Genomic DNA, 14,241 nt, shown 5'->3' with positions numbered 1-14,241 from the left:
TAGAGAATAATGAAGAAGTATTCAAAGAGGAACTGGGGACCTGGAGGGGGCCACCAGCAAAGATACACGTGAAAGAAAACGTTACGCCAAGATTTTACAAACCCCGTCCTGTACCATATGCGATGAAGAAGAAAGTTGAGTTTGAGTTAGAGAGACTCACTAAGCAAGGTATAATTGAACCAGTAAAGTTTGCGGAATGGGCCGCACCAATTGTTCCAGTGTTAAAGCCAGATGGTACTGTACGCATTTGTGGTGACTACAAGTTAACAGTGAACCAAGTCTGGAAGCTAGAGCAGTATCCCTTGCCAAAGGTGGAGGATGTGTTTGAAAAGCTGTCGGGAGGTGAAAGGTTTAGTAAACTGGACCTCAGTCAGGCATATCAACAAGTAGTGCTGGAAGAAGGGTCAAAGGCATATGTTACCCTGAACACACACAAAGGTTGGTTCCAAGTCAATCGTTTACCTTTTGGGGTTTCCTCGAGTCCAGCTATTTTCCAGAGAATAATGGAGGGACTAGTGGCAGGAATTCCAAAGGTGGGTGTGTATTTAGACGATATCCTGTTGACGGGTAGGAACATTCGAGAGCATCTGGAGACGCTGAATGAGGTGCTGAGACGACTGCGAGAGGCAGGTCTACGGGTGAAGCGGAGTAAATGTGCTTTCATGGCAAAGGAAGCAGAATTCTTGGGCTACAAGGTGGATGCATCAGGCCTACACCCCCTGCCAAATAAGGTGGAAGCCATTCAACAGGCACCAGCACCCACAAATGTTACAGAACTGAAAGCCTATTTAGGCTTACTTAACTATTATAACAGGTTCCTGCCAAATCTGTCAACACTGTTAGCTCCTTTACATAAGTTATTAAGGAAGGAGGCTCAGTGGTCGTGGAAAAAGGAACAGGACAGAGCATTTGAACAGTCAAAGGAACTAATGCAGTCTTCAGAGGTTTTGGTGCATTATGATAGTCACAAGGACTTAGTTTTGTCATGTGATGCCTCACCCTATGGATTAGGGGCTGTGTTGGCACACCGGATGCCAGATGGACAAGAGAGACCCATTGGGTTCATGTCACAGACTTTGACACCAGCGGAGTCAAACTATTCCCAGTTAGATAAAGAAGGTTTAGCTGTAATGTTTGGAATCAAGCGATTTCACAAATACCTCTATGGGAGGAAGTTTACTATTTGCACTGATCATAAGCCTTTGTTATCATTATTCAACGAAATGAAAGCGGTACCGCAGATGGTTTCTCCCCGCATTCAGAGATGGGCTGTAACGTTGAGAGCTTATGAATACGAGATTGTGTATAAGCCTGGAAAATACCATGGTAATGCAGATGCACTAAGTCGGTTGCCAATGCCAGGGCATATCCAAGAAGAGGAAGCGGAGGATCGAGTTTTGATGATGGAAGACATAACATTGGTGTCTGCTAAGGAACTGAGAGTTTGGACACACAAAGACCCGGTGCTTGCTAGAGTGTTTCAGTGGGTTCAGCAAGGCTGGCCAGTCCAACAAACGGATCCAGTTTTTCGACCTTATGAGGTGAGGAAAACAGAGCTGAGTGTGCAAGATGGATCGCGTATTGTGGGGGCACGGTGATAATTCCGTCCCCAGGAAGGCGGGCACTTTACAGCAGTTGCACCAAGGTCATGTGGGCATTACCCGAATGAAAGCTTTAGCGGTTATTTTGGTGGCCAAAGTTGGACCACGAGATTGAAGTAATTGTGAATGAGTGTAAAACATGTCAACAACATCGCAACTTGCCGGTGGCGGCGCCACTACATCCATGGGAGTGGCCGAGTAGACCTTGGCAGAGACTTCATATAGATTATGCAGGACCATTCATGGGGGCCATGTTTTTGATAATCATGGATGCTCATTCGAAATGGATGGATGCATATCAAGTCAAGACACCCACTTCGCTCGTTACTATTGAATGCTTGAGGAGGAGTTTCAGTAGTCAAGGACTGCCTGAGACTATTGTATCCGATAATGCTTCATGTTTCACGAGTGAAGAGTTCAAGGGTTTTCTGAGAAAAAATGGCATCGTACACATCACATCAGCACCCTACCATGCAGCTACAAATGGTTGTGCTGAAAGAGCTGTTCAGACTTTTAAAGCAATGATGAAAAAGTCTGGAGAAGGAAGTATAGCAGCAAAAGTATCAAGGGTGTTATTCAACTACCGTATTACACCACAATCTACCACGGGTTTATCACCTGCCGAGATGTTGCAAGGACGGAGATTAAGATCCACGCTGGATCTAGTGTATCCAAATGTCCGAGCTAAGGTAGAGGGGACCCAGTGGAGGCAAAAAGAATGTCATGATCGACGACGGAGAGAGAGAAGTTTTCTGGAAGGAGATGCAGTGATGACGCGAAATTTCAGTTATGGACCTAAGTGGATTCCAGGGTTCATTGTCAAGAGCACAGGACCATTATCGTACCAGGTGAGATTGAATGGAGATTTCTTGGTAAAGAGACATGTAGACCAAATTCTACGAAGCGAACAGAAGAAGGAAGCCATGGAACTGCTAGCCTCAGAACTACCGTTAAGTTCGGAACCAGGGCTCGCAGTGGCAGGAGGATCGCCAATCCAGGGAGACCGCCGGGACGTGGAAGGAGAGGTTCCCGAGGATCCAACCGTTCCAGGGAAGGACACACCGATACCTGAAGTGGTAAAAGTGACACCAGAGTCACCTAAGGTGGTACCACTGCGCCGTTCTAAGCGTGTGCTGGTTAAACCTAGTTACTTGAAGGACTATCAATGTTAACAAAAGTGCATGTATAGATTACCAGCCTTAAAAAAATAGTAGATGGTATGGTAACCAGTCAATAACTAGCCTGTTATTTACATGTAAATGATTAAATGCATTGTGGAACTTGTTCCCTAGTTTTGCTTATGTAAGACAGTATGTCTTAGCTTAAAAGGGGAGGAATGTAGTATTCGGGCTGGTAATGTGGTTGTTGTACTGTAGGGGCGCTGTGGGGAATTCAGCATGTACTGTTGGTTCTGTATTCTCTGGTAACCTGTTGGTTCTGTGTAGTAGATGACTTGCAGAAGTTGTGTGAAGAAGCATGGGTGCGCACCTGGAGGCTCTTAATAAAGAAAGGCCTTACAACTCCATAAACCGTGTGGTCTCCTTCCTTACCACGATATAACACATGGCCAGGAGTTCCACTACAGCAGGAATAGTTAATGAGATTCCAAGGCATGCTACGATAATGAATCTCGTTATGTATGCCTGGTGTAGTGTGAACATTTTCAAGGACTTAGTAGGTCTTTTGAGTACAATTAAAGATGTCCAGTGCTACATCACCACCTGTATGGCAGCTCTGGTACTGCAGGCAGAGAACCAACTTCCAGTACCATATTTGTCATACAGGTGGAGTTGTGTGGCCTTGAGATTGACCTGCACAGTAACTCTACATGCAGGGAGTGTGGGACAATACAGGAATGAGAAGTAGCATGGTCATCATGAGAACATTTTTCCCACCCATGACAGGGGGCAAGCATGAGATGCCACTAGTCCACCAGAGAATTCCTTCCATTTTTAACAGAAATTTAATTGTGAGCTGTCAGCACTGAGATTTGTCAGCGGCATGCAAACCACCCAACTGGACATATCTGCACCTTCTATAACTACCACAAATTGCAGTACATTTCCACCTGTATGTGGAACTTTGTACTGCAGGCATTCTTGGCTTCCCAGCAGGTATTACCTGGAGGGCCAAGTCCCACACATAGGTGGATCTGTTTCTTCAAAGTTAAGTCTCTTTGACTTCATATAGTTTCTCCACGATGTTGTTGTGCTTTCGGCTTTTCCCGGTTAGGGGTCGCCACAGCGGGACTCCGGTCCGTTAATGATTGGCAGTAGATTTTTATGTGCCGAGTTGCCGGCCCTGACGCACAACTTTCAACGAAAGTACGCTCATTCACGCATGTCTCCACACAGAAGACGCTCTAGCTGAGAATTGAACAGGACATCTTACTGTGAGGTGACAACGCTACCGCAGCACCACCACTGCAGTTGCCCTTCATTAAAGTACAGAGCTGAAGTGTTTTGCTACAGCAGACTTGATACGGCTATTCTTTGATCTAGTCCCTCACATTCAGCTATTCAAACCCAGTTTCTGTCTAACCTTCACTCCCTTAATTCTTGACTGAACATCCATAAGCTACTCCTTAATTCCTCTAAAACAAAAAGTATGATATTTGGAACCTCACAAAAGGTGAAAAAGACTCCTAAAATCTCAACATTGCAGATCTGAATGGTTGTCCCACAGAAACAACCACATTCTTTTAATACTTAGGTTTATGGCTAGACCAGTCACTTACCTTCTAAAGCTACATTGAGAATACCAGGAAAAAGATCTATTCTCTTTTATTCTGGTCTGGAAAATATATCCCTTTCTCTCCAGATCAGCTACAGCTGCAATAGGTAAAGGAGTCATCCTTGCTCAGTTTGAATATGGGCTCAACATCATAGCCACAACCTCTAAAACAAAACTCATCCACTCTATAGACCACTGAAAACAGAATCTGCTAATTAATTTCCAATTCCTCCCCTCAGGAACACCACTGTATCACCCTCTCCAAGGCCAAATGGCTACCAGTCTCCTACACAGCCCAGCTACTCCTAAGTTCTCTTGTTTTCAAACTACTTCAGCCAGGTGCATTTCCACATCTTGCAGCCAAACTCTTTAATAAAACCACCCATACAACTTGAAACCTCTTCCAATTAACTTTTTCACTCGAGACACACCAAACTAAACTGCACTGTACTGCTCATTCCTTCACTATTCTTGTGCCCAAACTCTGGTAATACCTCCCCCTTCACCTAAAAGAAGTCTCCTCTTTTCCCACCTTCAGAGCTCAGTTCAAAAGACATCTTCATCAAACATCTGATTGCAAGAGCTTTTCTGCTGGACACTTAACCTAACTCCTACTGTCCTGTATCACTTCTGTTTTGATCCTCTGTTCTCATCTGCTGCTTCCCTCTCATATTTACTACTAAAATTAATTCACATTTGAGTTCCTACTCTGCTAATATTATTTGCATATTGTATTGATTGTCTGTGGGATTATTACCTTCTATGATTACATTGTGCTTGTGAATTTCTTTGTTTTCTTTTTTTTTATGAATCTCATTACTCGGGCTGTGCCTGCAAATGGTCTATAGTGATTAGTGTACTACCCCAGTAAACAAACCAAAATAAATAGCTAAATAAACAGTCCCTTTCAGAATCAGGTGTAGAATTCTGGCATCCACCATTAGTGTATTGATCAGTGTGATGTGTTATCACATGCTAAAACCATTTTGGAATCCAACTCTATAGGTTTCATTGCAATGACCACCTTTTAAAATGACTTGCTAACTTTCAAATTGACATGTGTCACCTGGGAATCATTGTGTGATTTAGCACTCTTCCTCTGCTCAGAGTAGTTGCTAAAATGCAACCTGCAGAGTTAGAAAAGAGTGATTAATAGCCAGATTTTATCATGTAAAATATGATACTAGGAATTTCTCCTCATCCAGTTATCAGTCTTATGGCAATGATGCCAGCTATGTGTACATGGTTTCACTTAACGACAACTGCAGACAGGCATGTCAAAGTGAGAGAGAGATAAAGGTTGTGTTGAGTTTCCTGTGTGGTACACAGGATGAAAAGGAATTACTTAACCACTGTGGTGAGTGTCAGAAGAAAAATTCAAATGAGTCGCATCTGCCTCAGGTGATGAAAAACTTCTTTATTAGCAGCTAACCAGATTACACAGCATGTTGGCCAAGATGATCTCCTCTGGTCAACTTATTTACTGACATCAACTTTTATACTGCAAGCAAAACAACTTTCTGTTACATTTCTGACCATTGACAGTTGGCTATGAAAAACATATAGGACAAACATGTTTATCACAAATCACCTCAAACCAACAGTTAGTACAGAATGTTCAAGAAGTACAGAATGTTCAGTTCAACAATGGTAGCTCAAATTTTCCAGGACACACAGCCTGCTTCAGTAAATTAACTCTTACTCGGCCGTGCGTCCTTATCCCAGGCTTCACTAAGCTATAACCAAATCTCTCCATTCTGAAATGCAGAAAACAAATATAATTCAGGTTTATAAGCAATGCTGCATTTTGTTCACAGATGAGGCCCATCTTTGATAGGCATATCCCAACAAATAACATGTTCACTTTGCAAGAAGAGGAAAAAGACAAATAACAGTATGTTTTAAAACATTTTCTTTTAACAGTGAGCCTTTTAGATACAATGGAGATGCACTATCTATGAATCTAAAAATATTCCCTCAGGACTGGGTATAAGAAACTGCACATACAGAGGGACTCCAAGGGCCCAGCATGACCACAACAGTGGAGAGTACAGTGGAGTACACCAGTAAAACAACTGCCCTAAATTCTCAGAATAGTAGGGTACTCCAGGAAAGCAACTGCCCTAAAGTCTCAGAATAGTGGGGTATACCAGTAAAACAACTGCACTAAAGTCTCAGAATAGTGGGGTACACCAGGAAAACAACATACCTGAAGTCTCAGAATGATGATGTTATTCTTTCAAACTGCAGTTTTTGCTTGTTCCTTAGATGTTTGATAATTGGCCAGTAGCTGGCACATTTTGGAGAAAAGACTATATAAAAATACTTATTCAGCTAATACTGACAGCTTTCTTTACTGTTTTATAAACAAATTATGATTATATATTATGCAAAGATCACATTTTTTCTGTTGCAGATAATGTGACATTTTTTGCACAGCCTCCATTTTGTTAACACCCTTTTAAATTTGTAGCCCCAGAACTGCATACAGCACTAATGGTGTGGAATTCACAAATGATGTCAATGTTCAGTAAAACTGAAGCGCAGTTTTCTTCTGATAATGCATCTTACTGTACATCAACGTTTTCCTTGAAAAGTCCTAGTCCTGATTTTTTTTATTCCATTTCACATAATACAATTTTACTAGGTTTCCCAAAATGGGTGTCATCTTTTTTATGTTAACACAGATATTTTCTTCTCCAAGTGATTGAAGTCTACCATTAGGATGAGATTGGCTCAAAGTAGTTTGCATTTGTAATATTTTCTGACATTTTCCATCAAATGTATATCAGTGTAAGAATATGCAACATACTAAAGTTGGTTACAGACCACTGATGTAATAGGCTGTAGATTACATACCACCAGACATTTAAACACTGGACAGTAAACTTACCCATTTAAAAATGATACAGTAATGAAAAGAACTACATCTGTCATTTACCTGTACTGTTGCCGTGTGTCATTTCTTCCTGCATTTGTTTCTCTTAGTTTAGTGGCCAAGACTCTGATAATATTAATGAAAAGTATGAAATTTATCTGAAACAGAATAACACAGTTTAAGTTACAAAAGATAATATTTTAATAATGTAACAGTTACATTTAGCAAACTATATCATTTAGAAACATTTTTCATCAGAGTATTGTTAAGTGCTGGAAAATGCTCTCAGGAGATTACAGTGTAACAGTCAAAAAAAGCGCTAAATAATTTAGTAATATTTTTCAACTGAATGTTAAAAGAGCTAGAAAATGCTCACAGGGCCTTAGCTTGGAAGTTTTCAGCATTGTGCTAAGACTTTTCAATTCAGACACTCTACCACTTAGGTTGTCTCCTTGAAGGGGTTTCAGTGAAGAGACTGATCTCACAGATGAAGCTGTCCAAGAGAGTGGCTAATGGTAATTAGCCATGGACTTGGGCCATGATAAACAGCAGTCACCTAGTCTCTCCTATGGGTGTACTTATTTGCAGGTAAGTTCAACAAAGTTTTCAGGACTTGGGGAGGGGGAGGCAGTTAGTATGTGTAAGAGTGTGCGAACATGTGTGTGCATCTTTCTAGAGGCATGGATAAGGCTTGCATAAACATATGTGTGTGTGTGTGTGTGTGTGTGTGTGTGTGTGTGTGTGTGTGTGTGTGTGTGTGTGTGTGTGTGTGTGTATTTACAGTATGTATGGGCATATCATGCATGGGCTATTATGAGGAACATTAGCACTGCCAGGCCTGATAACACCGATGTTTGATTCAGGGACATGGTGATGAGCCAATAATGTTGTGTTGCTCATTGCTGCCATATGTTTCTCTAAATCATTTTTTTGCCATTGTGCTAACTGACCAACCTGTGATGGAGAAGTAACAGGAGGCGTGAGTATTTTACTGATTCCCAGGACTTATTTTGACGTGCTGAGAAGATAATGAAAAAACAAATCTGACAGAAAAGTCTAGGAGATATACATCAAACCGGCGGATATTTCAAACTCCCAACGTCACTATCTGCACATGTTCAAGGGCATTTTTCTACATTAATTGTATTCAATTACTTGATTCTTGAAGCACTGATGAGAGGGTAGACAACTAAGCATGAAGGTTCTTTTGGAATAATTTAACATATTTGTATTTACTCTTTTGTTAATTAAGTAACTAAACTGATCCTTTCCAAATTCTGTGAAGATGTAAAGCAAGCCAGAAATGTAAATGCTGTAGATATGGATAGTTTAGAGAAGTTAATGATCCAACATGCTTTTCGGAGCAAAAATAAAATGGAATACACAGAAAGTTTGAAATTAATTCTGACCCAGCAGGTATTACCTTCTATGAACTAGGATATCACGTTCTACCCTCTTTCTTATAACATTAGTGGTTTGCTAATTCCACTATCATTATGTCCAACTATATATTTTTGAAAGCATTACAAAAACCTGTAATTTCTGCTATATCTGTTTTCGGCTCTATTCCATGTGCTAATGGTTTCTTATTTTAGAAATATTCTTATCTTTGCCAGTCCTACATTGAACAAAAGAAATGGTGACAGCTTTACCTTGTTTGCAGCTTTTGATGGCATTGACTATCAGTTCAATCCTACCCAACTCAGTACGAAAAATTCATTTGGGTTTGAGTCAGATTATGCATTCATTCACCTGCATCATTTCCCTAATAAGTCCACTAGTTTTCAAGTCAATCTTTTTGGTGGATATTATCAAATGTATGTAGAGTTTTTGACCCTGGAGTTAAGGAGGAAGTTTCCTTACACATAACCACCTCAGGCTGAAAACTAGGAAAAGTATGTTTGGAAATTGTTGAACACGTCAAATCAAAAGCAGTTCTTCGAAAGTTACTTAGTTCTGTGTCTCCAATGCTGTTTTAATCCTGACAGTAATCATCTATATCAGTTTTCCACATACAATCCGACCATCTGCTTTCACATAAAATATGTGTTATTGTACTAGTGATAATGCATTTAATAATATACCAAAAAGATGCTACCTGCCTCTATTTCAAACATCTTATATTCAATAGTAATATAACACCTCCTTGGAAGATCTCTATATGACTGACAAAAACATACAGCATAAAGAATATCGGTGTGTATATACAGATATATATATATATATATATATATATATATATATATATATATGGATCTCCTACTTTTCACCAAAAGCACAATTCACCGAAACACATTTCACCGAAAGTTATATATGGCCTTTTCCCCACTGTTGTGCGACCCTGGAGTTGGTCTATATAGTAAGGGGAGGTGTGGGGGGGGCTACGCCCCCCACATATTTTAAATATTTTGAATTATATACATGGATATATGTAATTGCAATGTATTACTGTTCTCTGACAATAATATATGCATAAAATATGTGGGGGGCTATGCCCCTCACCCCCCCAATGTGGGGGGCAGTGCCCACCCACACCCCCCTTATTATATATACCAACTCCAGGGTCGCACTACAGTGGGGAAAGGCCATATATAACTTTCTGTGAAATGTGTTTCGGTGAATTGTGCTTTCGGTGAAAAGTGCACACTAATTTGATTTTTGGTGACGTGTTTTCGGTGAATAGTAGGAGATCCATATATATATATATATATATATATATATATATATATATATATATATATATATATATATACATACATATGGGTCTCCTTCAGATTGTCGAATGTTTGGAATGTTGAACCTCTGATCAGAGAGATGAAAAACATAGTTTTTTAGAACATCAAACCAATCAGTTAGACAATCAAATACATTGAATAAATAGTCACCTAGCAACCATCAAATACAAAACTATTCCTATAGGAAAATACATTGTACTCATATTGAAAACAATAATCCCACACAATGAAACAAAAACCCATTTTATACATTTAAAACTGTTAAGTTAAACTGAAGTGAATAAATATCAGTTTTGAAGTTGTAAGCTTAACAAAACAAACAAAGTAAGACCACTCCAGTCTACTAGATCTTGAATGCTCTCTCAGCTCTCTCACTTTGGACACATAATCTATATGAGCCATAATCACCACACCCCCTCCCTTGTCGGGTTTCATTATCGTACATCTTTATTTCCTGCCAGATCAAATAACACCTTTCTCTCATCGTAACTAAGGTTGTCTTTTTTAACATATTTGTGTTGTAACACAACCTTTCTCATCTATTTAACACACATTTTTTCAAACAATGTAACCTCATTACAATTGGGGCTGTGAACATACTTTTCCTTGTAAGGGCCATAGGGTCTCTAATTGTTTTCTCACTCATGGCATGAAAAAATAAACTCAAACTGAGTTTTTCCTTGCAAACAATTTAAAACTTGTAAAAACATCAACAAAATCAAGATGAAAGGATGGAACAAAAGTAACACCTTTTCTAAGAACCTTATGGTATGTTTCATTAATAGTCAAATCAGTGAAATTGTAAATGGTGAAACCATCCTTTTTCAAAATATCACACTGGGGTATATCATTAGTTTCATCAAAACAACTGGATGATTCACCAAACACATTGCACATTGTTAAAGTTCCCCAAGTCAACTAAATCATCGCTAAAAAAATCAAATGACACGTGCTCGTTGTCACAATAAGATTCTGCATTAATATTTACAACGTCAGTTGCAATACATCAATGGTAGTATACGTTGCAACTTGCACAACTTGTCCAAGTTTTTATGTAGGCAAAACAGTCCGTATGCTGAAGGACAGGAAAACTGAACATTCAAGAGCAATTAAAAACAAAGAAACTGGAAACAAAGCAGCTCACCGCCACACAAGGGAAGAAGCCAGAGATTATCTTCATATTTTATTAAAATTATAGTCCAGTCCAGTAGTAGATCCACAATGTAGTCTCACAAAACAGGTAAAATAAGCACACATGGGATCCAATAAAATCTGGTTAACAGCAAACAGAAAGCATAAAATGCAAATTCCTCAGTCTGGTTAGCAGCAAATGCAAAGCATAAAATGCAGACTCCTCTAGCGCCTCAGCTCTTCAGCCTTTACAGAGTATATCATATATAATGCACTTTTCACCCGCAGTAAATTCTGCCCGAACTTCAAAAAGTTAATTTTTTTCATAATCGATAGAGTAATTTTAAATGAAAGAGGTGGCAATGATAGACTAAGGGTGGAAAAAAAAGAATATAGATGGCAGATTAGGCTTAATGCCATAAGCCCCCCAGGTTTTAATGACAATATATTCATCATGCCAGTTTTAAAGCAGGGAACATTTAAGATCTAGTAGACTGGAGTGGGCTTACTTTGTTTATTTTGTTAAGCTTACAACTTCAAAACTGATATTTATTCAGTTTAACTTAACAGTTTTAAATGTATAAAATGGGTTTTTATTTCATTGTATGGGGTTATTGTTTTTAATATGACTACAATGTATTTTCCTCTAGGAATGATTTTGTATTTGATGGTTGCCAGGTGACTATTCAATTTATTCAATTATTTAGCTTATTGGTTAGAACCAATGACATTAAGTATATATACATTTAAGTTGTTTCACTCTCATTAACTCTGAAGAAGCCAGATTATTTGGTGAAAGCACTCAGTTTTTATGAGAATCGACTGCATTCGTGACATTAAAGTGGAGTTTTCTGTCTGTATTTTGTGTGTTTTTTATTTTCCATTTACCAGTTGTTCGTCTTTTTGGGTTTTTTATGTTTGGTCTTCTACAAAAAAGCAAGCAGGGAGTTATTACCACACAACGCCATATTACAACCATCACTCAAAGCTCAGATGAAACACATAGGCCTACATATGCTGAGGATCTTAAAAGTGACACACCTAAACCAAAAAGACCTCCTAAATGTAATTTAAGAAAGAAGCACCCTCATCAGGCTACACAAACTCTCAAACACACATCACAGTCAGCACCTACCATGAAACATGCATCTAAGAATCACACTGACTCAGTTCAAAAGCCCATAAGACAAACCTCCACACAGTCCAATATCCTAGTCATAGGTGGCTCCATAGTTAAACACATCAATGTACCACTTTACAGGCTGTGCAAGAAGAAGATCATGGGTACCTATCAGGTGCCAGGATTTGCCACATTACTCTTGCATTCAAGTCCCTGCATCACAAGTACATATGACACTGTCATAGTGCATATGAGTGTAAAAGACTTGAGACATACCACCCTCAACCATCTGAAGAGGTATATGATGGAACTCTAATAATGTGAGTCTGAGGCAGGTATGACTCTAAACTTGAGAAGCAGTCTACCATCACCAAGAGTGATGTCACAATACCAAAAGAAGATTATTTACTTCAACAAAGGGTTTAATTTCTGGTGCCATTCAAAGGGGTTGCAATATATACCTGTGTGGGAGGAGATGGTAGACAGCCCTAAATGCATTGCCAGGAATGGCCTGCACCTATTCCCCAAAGCTATATTGGCTACAACCTTACCTACTCTATAGTGGCTTTTTTAGGTAACATCGTCTTCTAACACTTCCAACATAACAAAACAGAATCCAGGGAGGGAACATAAAGATATTGCTGCTCAACACTAGGATCCTCATCAAAAAAACTCCACTCCCTACAGATATTGTTTACCCTGGAAAACAGTGACAGGTGCATTGTCACAGAGACCTGGTTCAAGACTGATGATAGAGCTATGTTATTTCAGAGTTTCATTGCCTTCTACACATTCAGGCCCACCATTTTTGTGAAGACAGTAAAGGCAGTGGTGTCTCCATATTCTTTAAAATAAATCTCCTCTAGACTAATTAAATACTATGATGACTTACAACTCCTACATGTCCAAAATGCTATTAAAAAAACATTATCACATCATAGCTAACTATAGGACCCCCTGTATGTTCCCACCAGACCATGCCTCCTACCTAACAAGTGTGGAATCCCTAAGCATTAAGCCAAACACCATTCTTCTTACTAAGAGACCTTAACTACCCCTTCAACAAGTGAGGAACATATAGATTCAAACATCTATGCCTGAAATCTTTGAGCTTTATCAATACAATCTCTCTGGACCTGTTGTCTGCACTCTGACCAAGAGTGATACAATCCTAGATGTGGTCTTTACCATCATAAGTCAGCTTTGCTCCCCACCAATTGCCACTTGCTCCCTGGTCAAATTAGGCCACAAATCTGCTACTTTCACCATAAGACTGAAAAAGGAGTGCATTCCAATGCTTCAGTATTCTAAGATTAATCTGCAAAAACTGAATGATGAGCTGACCAAATTCAAATCTCCTTCAAACCTCACTACACATGGTTAAACATTTACCTCCAAATTCTGTGCACATGTAAATAGCTGAATAGGTGCATTTGTTCCTCCACTGAAATGAATACAATGTAAAATTTAACAATAAACCCCTACCTCTCAAGACATCTGCCACAACTGGAAAGGCCGCAGAAATACCTCACTAAAAGAATCATAGGCCTAAAGCAGATGCCCTATGCTGACTGTCTAAAAAAACTCCAGCTATACTCTGTCACATATCATCTACTCAAAGGCGATCTCTGCTTAACATACAAGGCCATGTCAAACCCAGAGCTGTTGGACATACTACACTTAAAGAGATCTCAATCCCTCAGAGCCACACGCTCCAGGGATCTAAACCTTGTCATCACAATGAACAAAACATGCTGGAGGGATAGGTTCCTGACCGAGAGACTCCCCAGACTTTGGAATAGACTGCCAATACATGTGAAGCAGAGCACCTCATTGGCCCTCTTCAAAAGGAACCTTGATGATTGGATGGGAGATAGGAAATTGACCCAGGGGATCACGTCAGTCACCCTGCTAGACAGGGGTCCAGGGAAGTAAATATTGTAGGAAGAAATAGCTAGGGAATTGTTATGGCTAGGCTTGTATAGGCCCTAGGGCCGATAGCTTACTACCAACCTATGGACCTATGTGGTACCCAAATATAAC

General features: G+C 39.6%; 1 protein-coding gene across 2 annotated transcripts in view; it reads right to left on the bottom strand.

Annotated features, from left to right (window-relative positions):
* The window catches only part of PTH1R (parathyroid hormone 1 receptor), a 1,409,870-nt gene that overhangs the window by 46,398 nt on the left and 1,349,231 nt on the right, over nucleotides 1-14,241 (bottom strand). For both annotated transcript variants that reach the window (XM_044065852.1, XM_044065853.1), the window contains exon 10: nucleotides 7,276-7,370. In XM_044065852.1, coding sequence (XP_043921787.1) covers nucleotides 7,276-7,370 — 95 coding nt within the window. The remainder of the gene's footprint in view (nucleotides 1-7,275; nucleotides 7,371-14,241) is intronic.

Source organism: Protopterus annectens, chromosome 3.part0, assembly GCF_019279795.1.
Source record: "Protopterus annectens isolate FY-2018-M chromosome 3.part0, PAN1.0, whole genome shotgun sequence".
NCBI classification, from domain to species: Eukaryota; Metazoa; Chordata; order Ceratodontiformes; family Protopteridae; genus Protopterus; species Protopterus annectens.
This window is presented reverse-complemented; position numbering and strand designations above follow the sequence as displayed.